We start from the raw sequence: 20047 nt of genomic DNA on the forward strand, positions 1-20047 counted from the left end.
GTGTGTGTGTGTGTGTGAGAGTGTGTGTACGTGTGTGTGACATGTGTGTGACGTGTGTGTGACATGTGTGTCTAACACGTCAGATGCATGCAGATTTAGCAACATTATGTCTGAGTGCTTTTATGTGTGTGCGCAATATTATCTAAGAACCTGCCTGTGCATTTTTGCATCATTTTTCTATTGGTTAGTAAACCCACTTCAATCAATAAAACCAAATGCTGGGGGAAAAAAAGCTGCACAAACATAAGTGACATGTGAGGGAAAGCAAATCTTAAATAAATGAAGGAATCAGAGACCAGAGAGTGTTACAACAGAAAAGCAAAAAGACCAACGTTAGCAATATCATAGTTACAAATCATCATCACCTTGCTTCAAGAAAAGTTGGGTAAAAAAGGAGTTTCTGAGTTATTACCCATGAAAACAGTCACACACACACATAGTCCATAAAAAGCAGTGAGAGAGCTAACACAGTGGTACCTGCTCTGAAAGGACACCTAAGGGACCAGCAACACGTATATACCGAGTGGATCCCCCCTTTTCACACCTCCAAACATCTGAGAAAATGAGGTGGAGAAAAGAAGTGAGTCTTTAAATGGGGGTAAATTTACACAGGCGATAAACAGCTAATCTGAGAAAACAGGGTCTTAAAACGGAGGGAGTCTTAAATTGTGGGGTCTTAACAAAGGGGGTTTTACTGTACGTACACTGTCATGAAAAGACACCTGCACTATAGACTTATGCATGTTGCTACAATTTCTCTATTTTTGATTTTTTAGTATTTTGTTGCATATCTGCCTAAATGGCCATGAAAGATTCAGCCATTTTTTGTTGGTATTAAACGGCCCTTGGTGTCACCTTTACCCTACCATGAGAAAATTTGTCAATTCTGCAAAAATGTCGGCAAAGATTTCCGTGATTTGAAAGATGTTACGGGTGACTGCCGATGCCGAATGACATCCTTGCATAATTTAGTTTTCTTCTTCTTCTTCTTCTGCATTCATGGGCTGCAACTCCCATGTACACTTGTGTTCTTGCATGACCAGGTTTTTATGTGTATGACATTTTTTTTCCCTGCCATATAGGCAACCATAGTCTGTTTTTGGGGGAGCATACTTTAGTCAAGTTAAATAGACAAAGGGACAAGAGAGGGTGTCCTGTATAGGAGGGTCCTTACCTGGTAGGTACCACTGTGTGGTGAAAGGTGAACAAGTTACAGGTCCACACGGTGTATTTACATGTATTCCCCTTCACGCCCGCCATACAGCTTTCACTGTTTGATTCTTACTTTACACAATGTGACTTGCTCATAATAACATTAACTCAAAACATTTTCTGGGTTGGGTGGGAGTGGATGAGAGTGGTGTATGTGTGTGTGTGTCTGTGTCTGTGAGTGAGTGAGTGAGTGCGGAGTGTGAGAGAGTGAGTGTGAGTGTGTGTGTGCATCTTTGTGTGTGTGTGTGCAGCTTTGTGTGTGTGTGTGTGTGTGTGTGTGTGCGCAGTGTGCATCTTTGTGTGTGTGTGTGTGTGTGTGTGCAGCTTTGTGTGTGTGTGTGTGTGTGTGTGTGTGCATCTTTGTGTGTGTGTGCAGTGTGCATCTTTGTGTGTGTGTGCAGTGTGTGTGTGTGTGTGTGTGTGTGTGCAGTGTGCATCTTTGTGTGTGTGTGTGTGTGTGTGTGTGTGTGTGTGTGTGTGTGTGCAGTGTGCATCTTTGTGTGTGTGTGTGGTGTGTGTCCGTGAGTGGGGTCGTAGTGGGTATCTGGGGGGGGGGGGTGGGGGGTTGGTGGTAATGGGGGTTTGACAGCAAGATAATGAGGAGACATTTGTGTATTCCAGAAGCAAAGAGGTGAGTCTGTTTGTTGTACATTTTGTGAAAAGGATTTTGTTCAAGGAAGACTGATAGCGATCTAAAACCGTTTCAATTTGCTTTGCAACTGACCCAAGTTGTTGAAAAGAGAATTTTTTTGGGGAAAAAAGACGCACTCTGTTAGAAAGATTTTTCAGTCCAGAACTTTCAAATGCACAATTTGAGGATGAAAGTCGCTTGTTCATCATTTCAATGCTTGCTATTCTCTCAGGTGCCAGGAGATTGGTTCCGTACAACTCTCGCTTACTCTATTACACATGTTGAATGCATATAGAGCGCTTCCTTCCCTTTGGTTATTTGATTTCAAATGCACAGACCTTTCACATCCACAGATATAATGAAACTCTCATTCTTATTCATCTGGCTTAAAACTGTATTCAATTCGCTGACAACAAACAACTGGGGAATATTTATCTGCTTTATTTTGCGATAAAATCTAACATACCGAGCAGTGCACACCTGTGTGGTTTACTGAAGGGACCAAGTCTGATTATTTTATTGGATAAAACATGTCATGAATATGGAAAGCAACTGAAAAGAAATCAGTGCACATAAAAGACAAAATTCACACCGAGAGTTTGTGACGAAAGCTGAGAAATAAAGAGTGCAAATAAATATACAGGGAGAGCTCAAAGCTTCATGGCTTGTGTTTCATGAAATAGTTATCTGCAGTGCATACAGCTAAATGCATTATGATTTTATCTTGATGCCTTTTCCCCCTTTTGTGTCTAATTAATGCCTGTTTATGATGAGGAAACACCTCTAAATCATTCCAATATATTCCATGAAACACAGCCAGGGCTCACTAAAACTGTCAACATTTCTTTCATTTGAATATAATCAGAGAATTACTTCATGAGTCACTTTTATGTTCCTCTCACTCTTGCAATAAACTTCGTTTCAAAAGAAACTTAGAAGAAAATGTTAAGTTAACACACAAGCCATGCCGTGCATATGGACCGCATTGAAATATTTCAAATAATCATGTTTAAAACAAAAGGGCTAAACTCTAAATGACGACAAGCGTGGACAGTTTGAATGCTGAGCCCATTATGAGACACCTTCTTTCTCATGCAACACATCATGTGAGCCACCACATCTCTGTCCACAATTGTGCATGGGATGAGACCATTCATCAACTTGAACACATACCAACATTCAACAGCCTGGCTAATGTCTGTGCAGATGGAGGCGGACATTTTTGTTGATTTAATTTAAATGTCATGAATCCTGAAGAATTTTAAGGGGGGGTCTGGGGGCCCCTAGACGCTGAAGGATTTGTATAATTAACAACCCAAAAAAGCGTCACCACAGACGTTACGAATCCGGATTTCCGGCAAATACCGGAAGAATCCCACCCATCAATTTCGTAACTGACCCCATGTCAACTTTCAAAATTATTCATAAAAAAATGCTTTTTGCACAGAACGCATCCAGGCTGCCGATGGTTGGTATGTGTCCAAGCGGAAGGATGTTCTTATCCCGTGCAAAAACCTGGACAGGTATGTGATAGCCTACGTGATTGTTCAACATGGGAAGGACTGTATCTGTGAGAAAGACTTGAGGACAGATGGAGTGAGATAACGATGTACAGCGTCAGTTACCTGTGTTGGGTCTCACCGAGCCTGGCAGGTACAAAAACAGGAAGAATGAAACCAAGGTCAGATCAGAAAGCCACAACACGACAAAACAAAGTATTAAAATCATAAATCACAACAATACCTATAAGGACGAATTATTACGAAAACTGACCACTGGTTTTTTTTTTTTTTTTTTTTTTTTTGGGGGGGGGGGGGGGGATTAATCTCTAACATATCTCTGAGACATCAAACTTCAGTTAGTTCTTTCAAACAATCATTCTGTTCACAACTGACCACCTGCTGGTCGACCATTCAGAAATCAACCCTTTTCATAACGAGAGTTTCTGGGAAGATTTTGCAGAGTAACAACTCTTTAAAACAGTGGATCTACTAAGCTTCAACAGCTTAGGTTTGTTTAAGGTCAATTGCAGATGATGAACATTCATTGTAGCTTCATTTGTTAAGCACTTAGCAAATAGCTTGCATAACAATGAAAAGCAATCACATGTAAGCCAAACGTTACTTGCGAAGATTTCACAGAAGCGCTCTCATTTCTCTCCAAGCTACTTTTAAAGCATGATAACTTAGCTAATGCAGTCTTTCACAAAAGAGTTGATTTCTTTTCTATCAAAAAACACCTCAAATCCAACTTGTTATTCTGTTAGGATGACTATAATAGTACGCACACAAAATGTACATACTTGTAAAATGATCAGGGACACATGAATAAAATGGCATGATTTAACATTAGTTCAATGTTATTATCACGTCAAACAGGAATGGCTTGTCTTTAGTTCCAAGGAGCAAATTGTTACTGTTATCAATGCAACCTTTATTTAGAACAATTCCATTCCAGACTAAAACGATATCAAATTTTACTTTAAACTCAAACTCTATAGATTTCACAGTAGACACCACACAAAAGCAGCCAATGCCTTTAAAAATCAATGTAGCATACTCAAACAACTTTAACAAACCAAACAAAATTGTTAAGAAAGCATCCTACACACAAGAACACATCAAACAATAGAAAGCACAATACTGAACAAAGGATAGAGAGGTTATCATTAACTTTGAACAAAGGATAGAGAGGTTATCATTAACTTTGAACAAAGGATAGAGAGGTTATCATTAACTTTGAACAAAGGATAGAGAGGTTATCATTAACTTTCATGACATGTTGAAGGAGACACTGAACAGGCACACTCCCGCATTAGCCCCGTGTATAGTTTTCAATCAACTGATGAATATGAAAATTGTCCCTCTTTTTTTTTAAATTCCGTGATGCAATTTCCACGGGGCTATTTTGGGTGATAGCCCATTTAACAAAAATTATTCTCAGGGAAGCCGGTAGGTGTTTCCAAGATGCTTGCACACGTGAAAAGGTAATTGAAGGATTCCGCTACAGAAATACATTCTCCTGCAGTTGACAAACCAGCAGTGCAAATAAGGTGTCAGTGCTACAACTAGCATCAATGCATGGTGGTTTATGTTTAACAAGATGCACGGTGAAACTAGTCACTATATACTGTCAGAATTATGTACTTCAGGATTATGCAATGGTCACATACCGTAGATAGTGCAGAGAAGGTCATTTTAAGGTTATGCTGTGAAGGGATTATGCAGTGGTTGTGTTAGAATTGTAATTTCAAATTCTACAGTGAATGTCGAGTTAGGATTATGAAGTGAAGGTCACATTACAGTTAGAATTATGAAGTAAAGGTCATGCTAGGATTATGCGGTGAAGGTCATGTTACAAGTAAGAAGTGAAGGTCATGTTAGATTATGATGTGAAGGTCGTGATAGATTATGAAGTGAAGGTCATGTTAGGATTATACAGTGAAGGTCATGATAGTATTTTATAGGATAATACAGTAAAATTATTGTAAAAATTATGAAGTGAAGGCTATTTCAGGATTATGTCATGAAAGTCACCAAAACATGCTGTATGTGAAGCTCTTGCCAGGATTATGCAGTGATGGTCAAAGGTCAAATGAAGGTCATGTCGTGACGACCATGTTAGGATCATGCAGGGAGGATGGCCGATCGTCCTTGTGCTGATTAAGCAGCCTGGACCGGGGTGCACAAGAAAGTTACCAATCGGGTGGGAGCCAGCTGCGGTTTTGGATTGGTTGAAATTGAGGTTTGTTGTGATTTCAACGAATCAGACCCCGCGGTTTGTTCTCTCCCGTTTGGGTGGCACCCACTTTTGCTTCATGCACCCCAGCCCAGGTGTGCGCTCACTGCCATCTTCAACTACTTGCAACCGACGAGGTTTGTCATATTTAATACATTGCATTTCTTTAGTTCAGCCCACACTACATGGCAAGGGTGGACACATTGTGAGACTCAATTGGCACCTGCTGAATCCAAGCCATGACAGTAGGACAGTAGGACATGGTGCATGGAACAAGGTGTGTAACTAGTGATAACATAATGTATAGATGCGGTTTCTGTAGCAAGTTGGTTTTTTTGGCGGGGTGGAGTTGCTAACCCCACGCCCAACCCTCCTCCTTTATTGCGGCCCTATGCTCCACAGGGAGTCTACAGGAATAAGTCAAGTAAGTCAAGTCAATGTATAGATGTAGCACTACTAGCAGTGAGTTAATGTAGCTGATGTGCAAGTTGTAAGCCAAGGTGGAGAAAAACCACGACCCCCACACAGGTGAACAGACGCAGGTAAGCAAGATGGGAGGAAGCAATGCCAATGAAACAGCCGCTAGCGCCCCCACAGGCGCCGGATAAAGTAAAGACAACGCAGACTACTTGGCAGTGCCCATGGCAACACGGCATTGTGAAGATGTATGGGAGTGGGGAAGGGAAAAGAGAGGAGAGTCAACAGACACTTGGAACAAACAAGAGAGCACGGACAACACACAGTAAATAAATGACAGACATGGGACACTGTGGTGAAGGAGGGAGGAGGTAGGGGGGTGCTTAATTGTGGAACGGAGAACAGGGGAAAAATCAGCAGGGACGACACTGAGCACACAAAAAGGACACTGTAAAGATGTGTGTGTGTGTGGGTGGAGGGGGTTGAGGGGTTAGCGGAGGGTTGTGAGGGGTTGGGAGAGGGTTATGATGAGGGGTTAGCGGATAGGCGGGTGGGTAGTCCAGGCGGGTGGGTAGTCCGGAATGTGGATGTGCTTACACGTGGAACAGACACATCAAAGATAAAGCACAAATATGAGACACTGCGGTAGATATATACCCATGAATTAGCCTCGTGACAGCCACAACACCGCTTTTGTTTTGCACACGATTGACACTGTTCTGACAGCCCCATAATGATGACGCACGCACCGCCACCAGGCTGACTCATGCCATTGTCACAGAATGTCAAGCAGACAGGCAAGGGTGGGGGGGGAGGGGGGGGGGGGGTGTCGATGGGTGAGTGGGGGTAGTGGAGTGGGAGCGGTGAGGCAGAGTTAAGCGGGGAGAGTACAGTGGAACCCCCCCTTTTGAGACCTCCCAAAATCTGAGAAAAGAGGGTCTTAAAAAGGAGGGAGTCTTAAATTGGGGGGGGGGGGGGAGTCTTAAAAGGGGGGGGGGGGGGTCCACTGAAGTGAGACGACAATACATGTACACTACAGCTGAACCCCTCCTTTTAAGACTCCCTTCTCAGGGCGGGGATGTAGCTCAGTCGGTAGCGCGCTGGATTTGTATCCAGTTGGCCGCTGTCAGCGTGAGTTCGTCCCCACGTTCGGCGAGAGATTTATTTCTCAGAGTCAACTTTGTGTGCAGACTCTCCTCGGTGTCCGAACACCCCTGTGTGTACACGCAAGCACAAGACCAAGTGCGCACGAAAAAATCCTGTAATCCATGTCAGAGTTCGGTGGGTTATAGAAACACGAAAATACCCAGCATGCTTCCTCCGAGAACGGCGTACGGCTGCCTAAATGGCGGGGTAAAAAACGGTCATACACGTCAAATTCCACTCGTGCAAAAAATACGAGTGTACGTGGGAGTTTCAGCCCACGAACGAAGAAGAAGAAGAAGACCCCCTGATACAAGACTCCCCTCCATAGAAATGATATCTTTTCTTATGCATTATTCTTCATTGGTTATGTTGGCAAATGTACGTCCATTTTAAGACTCTCCCTTTTGAGACCTGGTTTTCTGTACATTGACAGTCTTAATAGGGAGGTTCCACTGCAGTCACCAAGACCTGGTTTTCTGTACATTGACAGTCTTAATAGGGAGGTTCCACTGTAGTCACCAAGACCTGGTTTTCTGTACATTGACAGTCTTAATAGGGAGGTTCCACTGTAGTCACCAAGACCTGGTTTTCTGTACATTGACAGTCTTAATAGAGAGGTCTTAATAGGGAGGTTCCACTGTAGTCACCAAGACCTGGTTTTCTGTACATTGACAGTCTTAATAGGGAGGTTCCACTGTAGTCACCAAGACCTGGTTTTCTGTACATTGACAGTCTTAATAGGGAGGTTCCACTGTAGTCACCAAGAGGGAGGGAACGGGGTGAGAGTTGCAAGATGATGATGATACTCACCAAAGTTGTTTGTGAGCATAGAGAGACACTCAGGGAGAGAAGCGTCTCAGAGCCAATGGGGAGAGAGTGAAGGGAGGGAGGGAGGAAGAGAGTGAAGGTAGGGAGGGAGGGGAGAGAGTGAAGGGAGGGAGGGAGGGGAGAGAGGGAGGGGAGAGAGGCAGGACGAGGACTGTATAGAGTGAAGGGTGACCTGTCTAGGGTACGTGTGTACTCACCTCCTCCAGTCTTCGGTCTGTGCCTCGCGCCAGCAGGTTGTTAAACTCCCGATCTAGCACCATTCTTGCCTGCCAGACACAGAATGAGATTTAAAACTACAATGTTGTTGACCTCACATTCTTGCCAGCCACACAGAATCACGCTCAAAATAAACAATCTCTGAAAGAGACTAAAAACACACACACACACACAGACAGACACACAGAGAAACACACACACACACACAGACAGACACACACACAAACATAGAGAGTAGTCTGTCACCTGTGTGTTCTGTGTGGGTATTTGCAGGGCGAGGGCCAGACTGTTGTGGTCAAAGCTCTCGTCCAGTGCAACCAGGGCGCCGTGCACCCCAGACTCTATCAAGTTGTTGGCGTACTCTCGCAAGTTGATTGCATTTGTCCACTTTATAACCCGCTCGTTTGACCACACCAACACATCTGCAAAGGAAACATAAACTGCTTCAAAAACCAGTGTAGTTGTACCCATTGAATCAGCAATTACGTATCTTTTCAATCCCTGTTTTTACGTTGAAACGTGTTCAATTTTAACTGGCAAGGCAACTTCTGTCACTATGAAGGATTTATATAGTGTATCATGACTGTAATGTATATATGCACCGATTTCTGTCGAAAAAGAATTGATTGACATTTTTTTCTTCTTCAAGTGTTCATCGTGTACATGACTTTGTATTTATTTACCGATTCTTTGATTTTTTTAAGGGCTTAGATTTCTGGTCGGATTTGCGCCTAATAAATACCCTTATTATTATTATTACTATATTAAATTTACAGCATTGTGGTTTTAATACTCTTTGCTTATGAGTTCCAAAAGCTGTGTGATTGAGTAAAAGTTCATTAAAGCCTGTTAACACTTTGTACCCCATTATGTTGACCAAGTTGTTTTTAGCCAAGACCAGCTGTGCTGCAGCAGGTCACTCAGAATTGTAGTAACTGTGTAGAAACTGTGTATCAACACGCTGGAATGCAGGCGTTAGATCGACGTTACAGGAAGCGACTGAAGCTAACAGTCTGAGCAGAATGCGGACATGTGCCGAATGAGAGCAGATGTAATGTAGTGACTATGTGTGTACGGATATATCCGTACCTGGTCTGATAGAGCCATATGAGTGGGTACGAATATATCCGTACCTGGGAGACAATGAGTTAAGAGTTAAATACAGCTATGGTTAGAAGTGAAAAAGCTCAGCCATATTACCTTTCACTTCGTTTGCACTTTCCTCACGCCGCCTTTCTAGTTCTTTTCTATCGTAGTTGATTTTTTTCAGGCAGTTGATGCCATACTGTAAACTTGTTCTGAAATCAACAGCAAATCAGTACATCATACACACACTGATAAAAAGCATCATCAAATACAGAAATGCCAATCCGGTTGACCTAATACTGGTCCCATCGACAAACTGTTATAGAAGACCGAAGACTGTTGTAGATTTTTAGCTTCTACCGTATCACGTCAAATATACAGAATGAAAAAAAATCAAAGCAAGCAGTACTTTTTCTCTACAGATAATGGCACGTTAGAACATTTTGAGATTAATCCGACACAGTGAAATTATTTTAACTGAATCCGATAAATGAAATGTTTTGGTACAAATCATGTGGAAAATGCTCTTCACATCGACCAGAGTGAGTGAGAAGTATTCAGAACCAATCTCATCACAAATGAGAGAAAAAGCAGCATTCAAAAGATCAAATGAATCATTTTTTTATTTGTTAACGTCTATGTTAAAAGCGCTTACTTACCTTTATTTGATCTCGTCATTAGCACTTTGCCTTGTTTGGCTATGATCTTGACATACATGAGACAAGATGACAGACCTCATGATAACTGAGAAATAGCGACAACACAAAGACACAACACACACACATACCTATGGAAGCTGTCGACCATTTTGAGCTGGCCTCGTAAATCTTTTTTGGTGAGATGGTCGAGCATGCGAGCGTCTACCAGACACTCCATGAAGTGCGAGCGATACTGCGGCAACCCCAGACTAGGCAACCACTCGTTGCCGATCCACTCGTGGTTCATGTCGCCGAATGCTAATGTCTGCACACACACACACACACACATACACATAGTCATACACCACTTGATCCAGTCAAAATAAATGCCTTAGCTCAGAACTTAGGAAAAGTTTTGGAAAAACGTGATCACTAATCTGAAACTTCAAAGTAGGTAATTTTATTGACCCTTCTTTGCTAAAATGACTTCGATTCATTTTTCTAAATTACCTGTTGTAAAGATGCAGATGCTACAATTGAGAGGCTAAATGTGAGAAAATGTAAGCAAAGAATGCCCTGTATGCCCAAATGTTGTGCACTTGTCTGTACAGTGGAACCCCCCTTTTAAGACCCCCCAATTTAAGACTCCCTCCCTTTTAAGACCCTGTTTTCTCAGATTTTTTTTCTTCTCATAACCGCCGTCAATTTACCCCTATTTTACGACTCTCTCCTTTTTCAGACCAGATTTTTCTCAGATTTTTGTAGGTCTTAAAAGCCGGGTTCCACTGTGGCACTCACTGTGCGTGATGTTTTTGGCGCAGAGGGGCTGGTTAGGGAGACCATCTCCTGTATGGCCAGTCTCAGCTTGAGGCGGTGCAGGGGGTTGGAGATGCCGATCTCTCGCTGGATCTCCGTGTCTGACAGCGCCGACATGATGGCCCCGCTCTTGACGTTGGCTCGACACGCCGCCACGTACCACGCTGGCATCCCCACCCACAACTGAAACAGATACAGGAAAGTGTCACAGATATAAATATACAGATATATTTTCGCACAGTCCTTATGAGTTTTCTCATGGACATTGTCTTTTTGGTTTTTTTGGCTGTGTTTTTTATGTGTTTATTAACCTGGCAAATCCCACCCACAGCTGAAACAGATACAGATAAAAGAGGTAAGGTATTTTCATACAGTCCTTAGTTTTCTCATGGAACTTTGTTTTTTGATGTTGTTGCTGGATTTTTTTAACTGGCATTCCCTCCCCAGCTGACACACACACACAAACAGGTAAGGCATTTTCATCCCTCATAGAAACAAAACTTGTGTTGTTTTTTCACACCCACAGCTGAAACAGATAGGTACGGTATTTTCATACTGTCCTGTTCACTTCGACTCAATGCCACAAAGCATTCCACAAAACAGTTTTATGCAGGGTTTTCCATAGGAAAGCCAAAGAATAATGAAGAAAGAAGGAAAATAGTGTCAGGTGAGTGTACGTACCTCTAGCCAAGCGACGACGGTGGGACCGTTCCACAAGGCAAATGGTGTTGCTGCCTTCATCGCCTCCTCTAGTAACTCGTGTCTGAAACATGTCAGGTTATTGTCAGCATGACAGCTTCAACCAACCCTTGTCAATCATATATCTTGACACAGAGACACAGGCACACATACATTTAGTCTGAAATAGTTCACACACACACACACACACGCAAGTACACACACGCACACACACACACACACAGGGGCAGGCAGGCAGGCACACACACAAACACTCTCTCACACACACACACACTCACTCACACACACACACACTCTCACACACACAAGCAAGTACACACACTCTGTCTCCCTCTTTGTCTTCTTGCCCCCCTCTACTCCCCCCCTCTCTCTCAACCCTAATCTAGGTGACAAGAAGCAAGGACTGACTTTTTCTTGACGCGTCTGTCGAACTCGGACTGCCCCAGCCCCATGGTCAGCTCAGAGCCACTGGAGTCGCCCGCGTCGTAACCAGCTGGGGACACACACCACTCAATTAGACACTCATGTTTAATACACTCAGCCATTTCTATTCTTCACATAATGAAAACATCAAAGAAATAATTATAATGAAACCTATAGCACAATTCCTGCTACGGGTCTAAGCGCCTGACAATACTGAAAAATAAATTACAAAATAAACCTCAAGATTAAATGTTCACGTCTATGACTCTCCTGATTGCCCATGTTGCTCAAAAAGGAGTCATCAGGGCTGAGATGCACGAAGTGAGAGTGGGTGCCACCCAAACAGGAGAGAACAAACCGCGGAGTCTGATTCCTTGAAATCACAACAAATCTCAATTTCAACCAATCATATACAGTGGAACCCCCCTTTTAAGACCTCCATAAATCTGAGAAAATTGGGTCTTAAAAAGGAGGGAGTCTTAAAATGGGGGTAATTTTACAGAGGCTATGAACAGAAAGTCTGAAAAAATCGGGTCTTAAAAAGGAGGGAGTCTTAAAATGGGGGTAATTTTACAGAGGCAATGAACAGAAAGTCTGAGAAATCAAGGTCTTAAAAAGGAGGGAGTCTTAAAATGGGGGTCTTAAAAGGGGGGTTCCACTGTACCGCGGTTGGTAACTTTCTCGTGCACCTCGGCCCTGGTGAATAAGATTACAACATCAACTACAACATACTTCAAAAGTCTTTCCAGGTCAGCAGCTACCACAATATAATAATAATAACGGGTATTTATATAGCGCCTTATCCGAAGTTTAAAGAGCATATGCCGTGTGAGATGGAATTTTGTACACAATATATCACGCATTCACATCGGCCAGTAGATCAACAGCCTGTAGGCGCTGCATCCACCTTTCACGGTCTATTAATAGGCATGCCAAAAGGTGATAGGACAAAAAAATCCTGAGGATCACTATCTACCATCCTCTGAAGACGAAGTATGGATGCCTATATGGCAGGGTGATTGAAAAGTCTACATAATCTTCCCATTTCCATAAATGAGTCATATTTTCTGTACCAAGTCTACAAAATCTTCCCATTTCCATAAATGAGGCACATTTTCTGTACCAAGTGTTCATGTGTGTGTAAAGTGCAGTCGCTCAACAACGGTTGGTCGAACAAAGAGAGACAACTCACCGGCAGCCATCTCCCTGGCATACGCCTCCTTGGCTTTCTGCTTGTCTTTCTTGAAGAGTCGGCCCAGGGAGCTCCGCAGGCCTTTCTTCTTGGAGTGCTTGTGCAGGGAGTCCTGGCTGCTGTGGAGACTCCCCAAGGGACTCCCCGACCCCCGCGTCATCTCGTGAAGACGGCTGCAACACAAAGCAATATGGATTGTTGGTCTTCCTTTTTATAAAACTGCTACGCCTGTAATGATCACTTTGAGGATGAAAGTCACTTGTTCATTTCAATGCCTTTTATTCTCTCAGGTGCCAGGAGAATGGTTCCGACTAACTCTCACTTACTCTTTTACACGTCATATGCATTTAGACCGCTTACTTCCCTTTATTTATCAGAACTGCTATGCCTGTAGTCAACAAACTGTGTATATATATATAGTAATTTTGTGTGTGTTCTTGTTTTGAGATTTCTGTCCTCCCATTCCTCACACAGACACAAGCACAAAACAGTGTTGAACTTTGCTGTCAACAGACTCTTGGTCCGTGTGGCCACTACTTGCTATGTGCACTTAACACATTTTCTTTTGAATTTGTAATGATTTTGTTCACACAAACTCAGATAGACAAACACACAGTCACATGATGACACAGAGACACTCACAAACACTCAGACTGACACACACACACACACACACACACACACACACACACACACACACACACACACACACACACATGCGCCAGGCAGAAGACTGATGAAGTGCAACACAGACTTTTTTTTTTAAGCACAGACAATAAAGTAGTTGTTCTCTACCTTGCTGTGTCACTCTGACTCTTGGCCAAGGCGGCGGCCACTCGCTCCAGTCGCAGAGATCGGGGCGTAGGGGGAGACGACTCACACTTGATCTGCCGAGACTCCTCCTTGGCTCCGATAGCGCTGTCGTCACGACTGTACTGCTGAAACATTTCCAGGGACACATTGGTTTATTCCTTCTGCGCTCCAATTTGATAAGGACATGACACTGGTTTGCTTCAACACACAGACATGAGGGTGTGTTGTTGTGTAGGTACAGTGGAACCCCCTTATAAGACCCCCTCCATTTTAAGACCCTGTTGTCTTAGAGTGAGGGACTATTTCAAGACCCTGTTGTCTTAGAGTGAGGGACTATTTTAAGACCCTGTTGTCTTAGAGTGAGGGACTATTTCAAGACCCTGTTGTCTTAGAGTGAGGGACTATTTCAAGACCCTGTTGTCTTAGAGTGAGGGACTATTTCAAGACCCTGTTGTCTTAGAGTGAGGGACTATTTTAAGACCCTGTTGTCTTAGAGTGAGGGACTATTTCAAGACCCTGTTGTCTTAGAGTGAGGGACTATTTCAAGACCCTGTTGTCTTAGAGTAAGGGACTATTTCAAGACCCTATTGTCTTAGAGTGAGGGACTATTTTAAGACCCTGTTGTCTTAGAGTGAGGGACTATTTCAAGACCCTGTTGTCTTAGAGTGAGGGACTATTTCAAGACCCTGTTGTCTTAGAGTGAGGGACTATTTCAAGACCCTGTTGTCTTAGAGTGAGGGACTATTTTAAGACCCTGTTGTCTTAGAGTGAGGGACTATTTCAAGACCCTGTTGTCTTAGAGTGAGGGACTATTTCAAGACCCTGTTGTCTTAGAGTGAGGGACTATTTCAAGACCCTGTTGTCTTAGAGTGAGGGACTATTTTAAGACCCTGTTGTCTTAGAGTGAGGGACTATTTCAAGACCCTGTTGTCTTAGAGTGAGGGACTATTTCAAGACCCTGTTGTCTTAGAGTGAGGGACTATTTCAAGACCCTGTTGTCTTGGAGTGAGGGACTATTTCAAGACCCTATTGTCTTAGAGTGAGGGACTATTTCAAGACCCTGTTGTCTTAGAGTGAGGGACTATTTTAAGACCCTGTTGTCTTAGAGTGAGAGACTATTTTAAGACCCTGTTGTCTTAGAGTGCCGCCTCAACTTTCACGAAAAGCCGGATATGACGTCATCAAAGATATTTATCAAAAAAATGAAAAAAACTTCTGGGGATATCATACCCAGGAACTCTCATCGAAACACTGCGATCACCTCGGGAGGCGAAGTGCAAAATGTAAGGGCTAATTTCTTAGCCCAATAAAAACTGTTATGCAAACCCGAAGGTTTCCATGAACATACAGACAATCGGAAACCACCAGACCCCATCACAAACAGAATTCCACAATCAACCGGTGTTGACTTAAAGGCCAACAACTCGGGTGCAGAGTCTGCTGTGAAAGGAGCGGTAGCCTCCCCTGTCACATTAAAATGGGGGTAATTTTACAGAGGTTATGAACAGAAAGTCTGAGAAAACAGGGTCTTAAAAGGGAGGGAGTCTTAATATGGGGGTAATTTTACAGAGGTTATGAACAGAAAGTCTGAGAAAACAGGGTCTTAAAAAGGAGGGAGTCTTAAAATGGGGGGTCTTAAATTGGGGGGTCTGAAAAGGGGGTTTCACTGTAGCATCATACTAACCAGGTGAGCACAGTGAGCTTTACTTCAAGATGACTCACAACAGACGAAGAAGCAACTGTCACTTTCTCTTGCGAGCAGGCGTTCTTGTCAGAGAGCAGTAAAATACTAACTTGCAGAATTTGCCATCAGTGATCTCAAAATGCTTAATGCGATGCCGTTTACTTTGTACCGACTCAAAAGATGGGGTTTGATCTGTCTCACAAACTTATTCTTTAAACCTTGATTGATATTTTCACCTTGTTTATATATTCATCACAAGAGATAGGTAAGATAAACAAAAAAGAGGTTAAAACTCATCAAGAAATGAGGCACAATAGATGTAGACTGTTAGAGGCACATTGAAAGAGCTCAATTCAACATGTTGCATATTTACTTCCCTTCTCTACACGTCTGTGTAATCCTACGAACAGCACCTGTCAGTGTCTAAACTCTTTATACAGTCGCCAAAGACCCAAGAGATATTTTGGAAGCAGAACACTGAAGAGCAAAGTGAAGGTGCACTTTCCTGCAAGCTGAGGCACTGGAATGTAAAGTGGTTCAGGACAGATCGTGACATTCTTTTCAAAAGGAAGAACAGCTCTAACATAAAGCACAAGCTGCTGGATATGCTACAGTGTAAAGCTCCGATAACAACAAAGCCCTTAAGCGATAGCAGAACGAACAGGCCTTTTTAAGGTCGCATTGCTTTCAGAAGAAGAATTTAATGCAAAGCAATGGTTGCTGCCCGCTACAGCGTAAAGCTCCTTCCAGTACTAAAGCCAAGGCCCAAGCAACCGCAAAGTTGAGAATATTTCTAGTTGTCCAGAGTCACAGCAACCAGAGTACAAAGGTAAGAAGAAACATACATCAGTTCTAAAATTAATTACAGCGTTCCACGGCTCTGTCACAGTAAACATCACTGCGCAAAGCAGGCTGCAGAAGAGACCAGTGTTTTGTAAAGCTCCTTACAGCTGAGATACACAGGTGTAAAAAGAGTAGAGACTACTGTAAGTGTCATGTAAAGCTCCTTACAGTGTGGATACACAGGTGTAAAAAGAGTAGAGACTACTGTAAGTGTCATGTAAAGCTCCTTACAGCATGGATACACAGGTGTAAAAAGAGTAGAGACTACTGTAAGTGTCATGTAAAGCTCCTTACAGCATGGATACACAGGTGTAAAAAGAGTAGAGACTACTGTCAGTGTCATGTAAAGCTCCTCAAAGTGAGGACACAAGCTTCTAAAAGAAGCAGAGGCTGTTGCACTTGAACTATGAAACACTCAAAGTGAGTACATGTACTGTACATAAGAGTGTAAAAGCAAATACAGAGTAGAAATGGAACTTTTCGTAATGTTGACTCTGTGAAATAGTACCTCACGGACCCGGAGTTGGAATCCTTGCCGAGAGCAACAAACAGGTTTCAAAGCCAGTGCCGCTACCGACTGAGCTATCTCCCCAAAGGTTTTCCATATAAATTTAGAAAAAAATATGATCAATCCAGACCTGCCAAGGAAAGGAGACATCTACTGGCGACAACCCTCCAAATAATTGGTCAAAGATAGGCACATCTGGTCAAAACAGTCTGTGCCGAATCACGGAGTCTCTTACATAAACTGCACAGAATGACATGACACCATGCTTTGACATAAAACAGTGCCAGACAACACACAACTGTGAGGGAAAACACGGCCAAAAAGTATGCAATTCTTCCACTAGATTTGGCATGATGTTTCAGTGACAAAACAACCATATGCTTTTCTCAAAAAACAGCGGGGGAAAATCTGCCATCAAGAGTTTCTTTCTTTATTTCTTTATTTGGTGTTTAACGTTGTTTTCAACCACGAAGGTTATATCGCGACGGGGGAAGGGGGGAGATGGAAGCCACTTGTCAATTGTTTCTTGTTCACAAAACCACTAATCAAATATTTGCTCCAGGGGCTTGCAACGTATTACAATATATTACCTTACTGGGAGAATGCAAGTTTCCAGTACAAAGGACTTAACATTTCTTACATACTGCTTGACTAAAATCTTTGCAAAAATTGACTATATTCTATACAAGAAACACTTAACAAGGGTAAAAGGAGAAACAGAATCCGTTAGTCGCCTCTTACGACATGCTGGAGAGCATCGGGTAAATTCTTCCCCATAACCCGCAGGAGGGGGGGGGGGGGGGGGGGGGGGGGGAGTGTGTGGGGAAAATATGTGCCATCAAGAGTATAAAAGGGGGCCTGACATATACACTCACTGCTAAAAACGTGTGCATTGCGTGCGGACATCACAACAAAAGTTCGACAACAAAAGGGATAGTAAGTAAACTAAACATTGCAAACAAGAAGTGAAAAGGACAATCAGCCTGAAAAAGTTTTGCTTTCCAGCAAATGTACGTGAAACAGCATTTAAATGTGGCAATCACAACTTGACAACCACTGTGAGAAAACAACCACACGCTGCTACATGTACTACAATGGCCACCATCCTTACATAGACAACATATGCTGCACTGCAAAGGGGCTCTTGTGCACTGGCCAAAGTCCATCTTTTATCAGAACATTTGATCAACTTTACCACAATGAGGTGAACTATTTAAAAACAAAACCAAAACAACAACAACTATGACACACTGAAACCACCATTCAATTGTAAACCTTGGCTTTTCCCCAAAAGCCAACAGGTGTGCAACCCCCCGCGGGTTAGGGGGAAGAATTTACCCGATGCTCCCCAGCATGTCGTAAGAGGCGACTAACGGATTCTGTTTCTCCTTTTACCCTTGTTAAGTGTTTCTTGTATAGAATATAGTCAATGTTTGTAAAGAGTTTAGTCAAGCAGTATGTAAGAAATGTTAAGTCCATTGTACTGGAAACTTGTATTCTCCCAGTAAGGTCATATATTGTACTACGTTGCAAGCCCCTGGAGCAATTTTTTGATTAGTGCTTTTGTGAACAAGAAACAATTAACAAGTGGCTCTATCCCATCTCCCCCCATTTCCCCGTCGCGATATAACCTTCGTGGTTGAAAACGACGTTAAACACCAAGTAAAGAAAGAAAGAAAGAAAGCCAACAGGTGTGCAGGTGAGAGAAGTGGAACCAAGACACTGACACTGAGACACACAAATCTGGTACACGACAAGGTGCAAGAAGGCAGCACGACCACACAAAGTGAAAGGCCACCAATATCACTACACCACACCGTCAAACTCCAAATCACCGACTTCTGTGGTCAGATCAGCAGCGGTCACAATACAAGGCGTAACTGGGCAGCGCCAGGACATACAAGAAATGCCACCAACATCACTACATAACACAATGGAATCTGAAGTCCCCCATCTCTGTGGCAAGACAGTCATAATATCATCAGCGGCGGTTACGAACATGAAATAAAGGTGCAAATCTGCAGCACAGAAACAAAGTGAAAGGCTACCAACATCACTACACCACACCATCAAACTCCAAGTCACCCATCTCTGTGGCAAGATGGTCATACATGTATCAGCAGCGGTTAACTGACAAGGTGCAAACCTGCAGCTCAAGCACACACAGCAAAAGGCCACCAACTCTACATTAAACGGACACAGCACCAGCATCCTCCAAGTCACCAATCCCTGTGGCACGATGGTCATACCAGCAGCCATACAAGTGATACTTTGGAAAAGTGCATAACAAGATGATCACAAAACAATTTTGCCACAAAAAGTGAGATGTGAAAAGCTCCATTAGACAAGGGATAAACTTGACAACAGCATGTGAACAGCTTCATAGAAGGTGAACCTTCTTTCATAAACAGTGAAAACCTGTTTCACGTTCTGTGCGACAAAGGTGAACCATAACAGTGAAAACTACACTAGACGGACAGACAGGCAGACAAGACAGGCAGGAATAGTGAGGGAACCAGCGACACGCTGGCAAGACACAGAAAGCTCCGGTGTTAGCACCGCCTTAAGACACCACCGACAAGGAACAGTAAAGCTGTGATACCGACAAAGACTCCAGTGCCGACTAGCTGTGCAGCCAAGCAAAGCCAAAGGGACGTGACATGACGTCATGACAGCGACAAAACTACACGGCTGTGGGGCAGAGACTACAGTGTACCAATGACGGCTACACGCATAGCTATACACTGTATATACCTGCTCCTGCTCCGAACCGGCCGCTACATTGGACTGCTCTGCCTGAAAGGGACGTGGTGTCAGTAAGTTTAGAACACAGGGACAAAACAGTAAAACAAGCACAAAGAAGAAAAAAAAAATTAAAATTTTTTTAAAGGAAAAAAAATAAAAATTAACGCAGTGTTAATAAAAGAAAAACAACAACTCTGAAATCTTGTGTGCTGTAGTGTTTAAAAAATGAGAACATTACATAAACTTGTTTTTGCATTTGTTCAGTTAGAAAAAAAAAAAGAGAGAGAGAGAGACACACACACACACACAACAGATCAGTAGCAAGTGTAAACTTAAAAAGAGAATGAGCTGAACTTCTCCCCATATAAGACGGACTGGCTAGGAAGTGGTCAAGTCGTATGTTACACGTGCA

General features: G+C 42.9%; 1 protein-coding gene across 4 annotated transcripts in view; it reads right to left on the bottom strand.

Moving 5' to 3' along the window:
- LOC138970994 (liprin-alpha-1-like) overlaps positions 1 to 20047 on the bottom strand; it is an 89730-nt gene that overhangs the window by 1567 nt on the left and 68116 nt on the right. Inside the window, exons 16-26 of one of the 4 annotated variants that reach the window (XM_070343591.1) lie at positions 19645 to 19686; positions 13838 to 13980; positions 13043 to 13215; positions 11836 to 11920; positions 11410 to 11491; positions 10711 to 10911; positions 10062 to 10237; positions 9389 to 9486; positions 8435 to 8610; positions 8170 to 8238; positions 3469 to 3489 (exon numbers count right to left, since the gene is read on the bottom strand). In XM_070343591.1, the coding sequence (XP_070199692.1) occupies positions 3481 to 3489; positions 8170 to 8238; positions 8435 to 8610; positions 9389 to 9486; positions 10062 to 10237; positions 10711 to 10911; positions 11410 to 11491; positions 11836 to 11920; positions 13043 to 13215; positions 13838 to 13980; positions 19645 to 19686 (1254 nt within the window). In that variant the 3' untranslated portion in view covers positions 3469 to 3480. The remainder of the gene's footprint in view (positions 1 to 3468; positions 3490 to 8169; positions 8239 to 8434; positions 8611 to 9388; positions 9487 to 10061; positions 10238 to 10710; positions 10912 to 11409; positions 11492 to 11835; positions 11921 to 13042; positions 13216 to 13837; positions 13981 to 19644; positions 19687 to 20047) is intronic. The other 3 variants (XM_070343588.1, XM_070343590.1, XM_070343589.1) reach the window with 3 other exon arrangements.

This window comes from Littorina saxatilis, linkage group LG7 (assembly GCF_037325665.1).
Source record: "Littorina saxatilis isolate snail1 linkage group LG7, US_GU_Lsax_2.0, whole genome shotgun sequence".
Taxonomy (NCBI): domain Eukaryota; kingdom Metazoa; phylum Mollusca; class Gastropoda; order Littorinimorpha; family Littorinidae; genus Littorina; species Littorina saxatilis.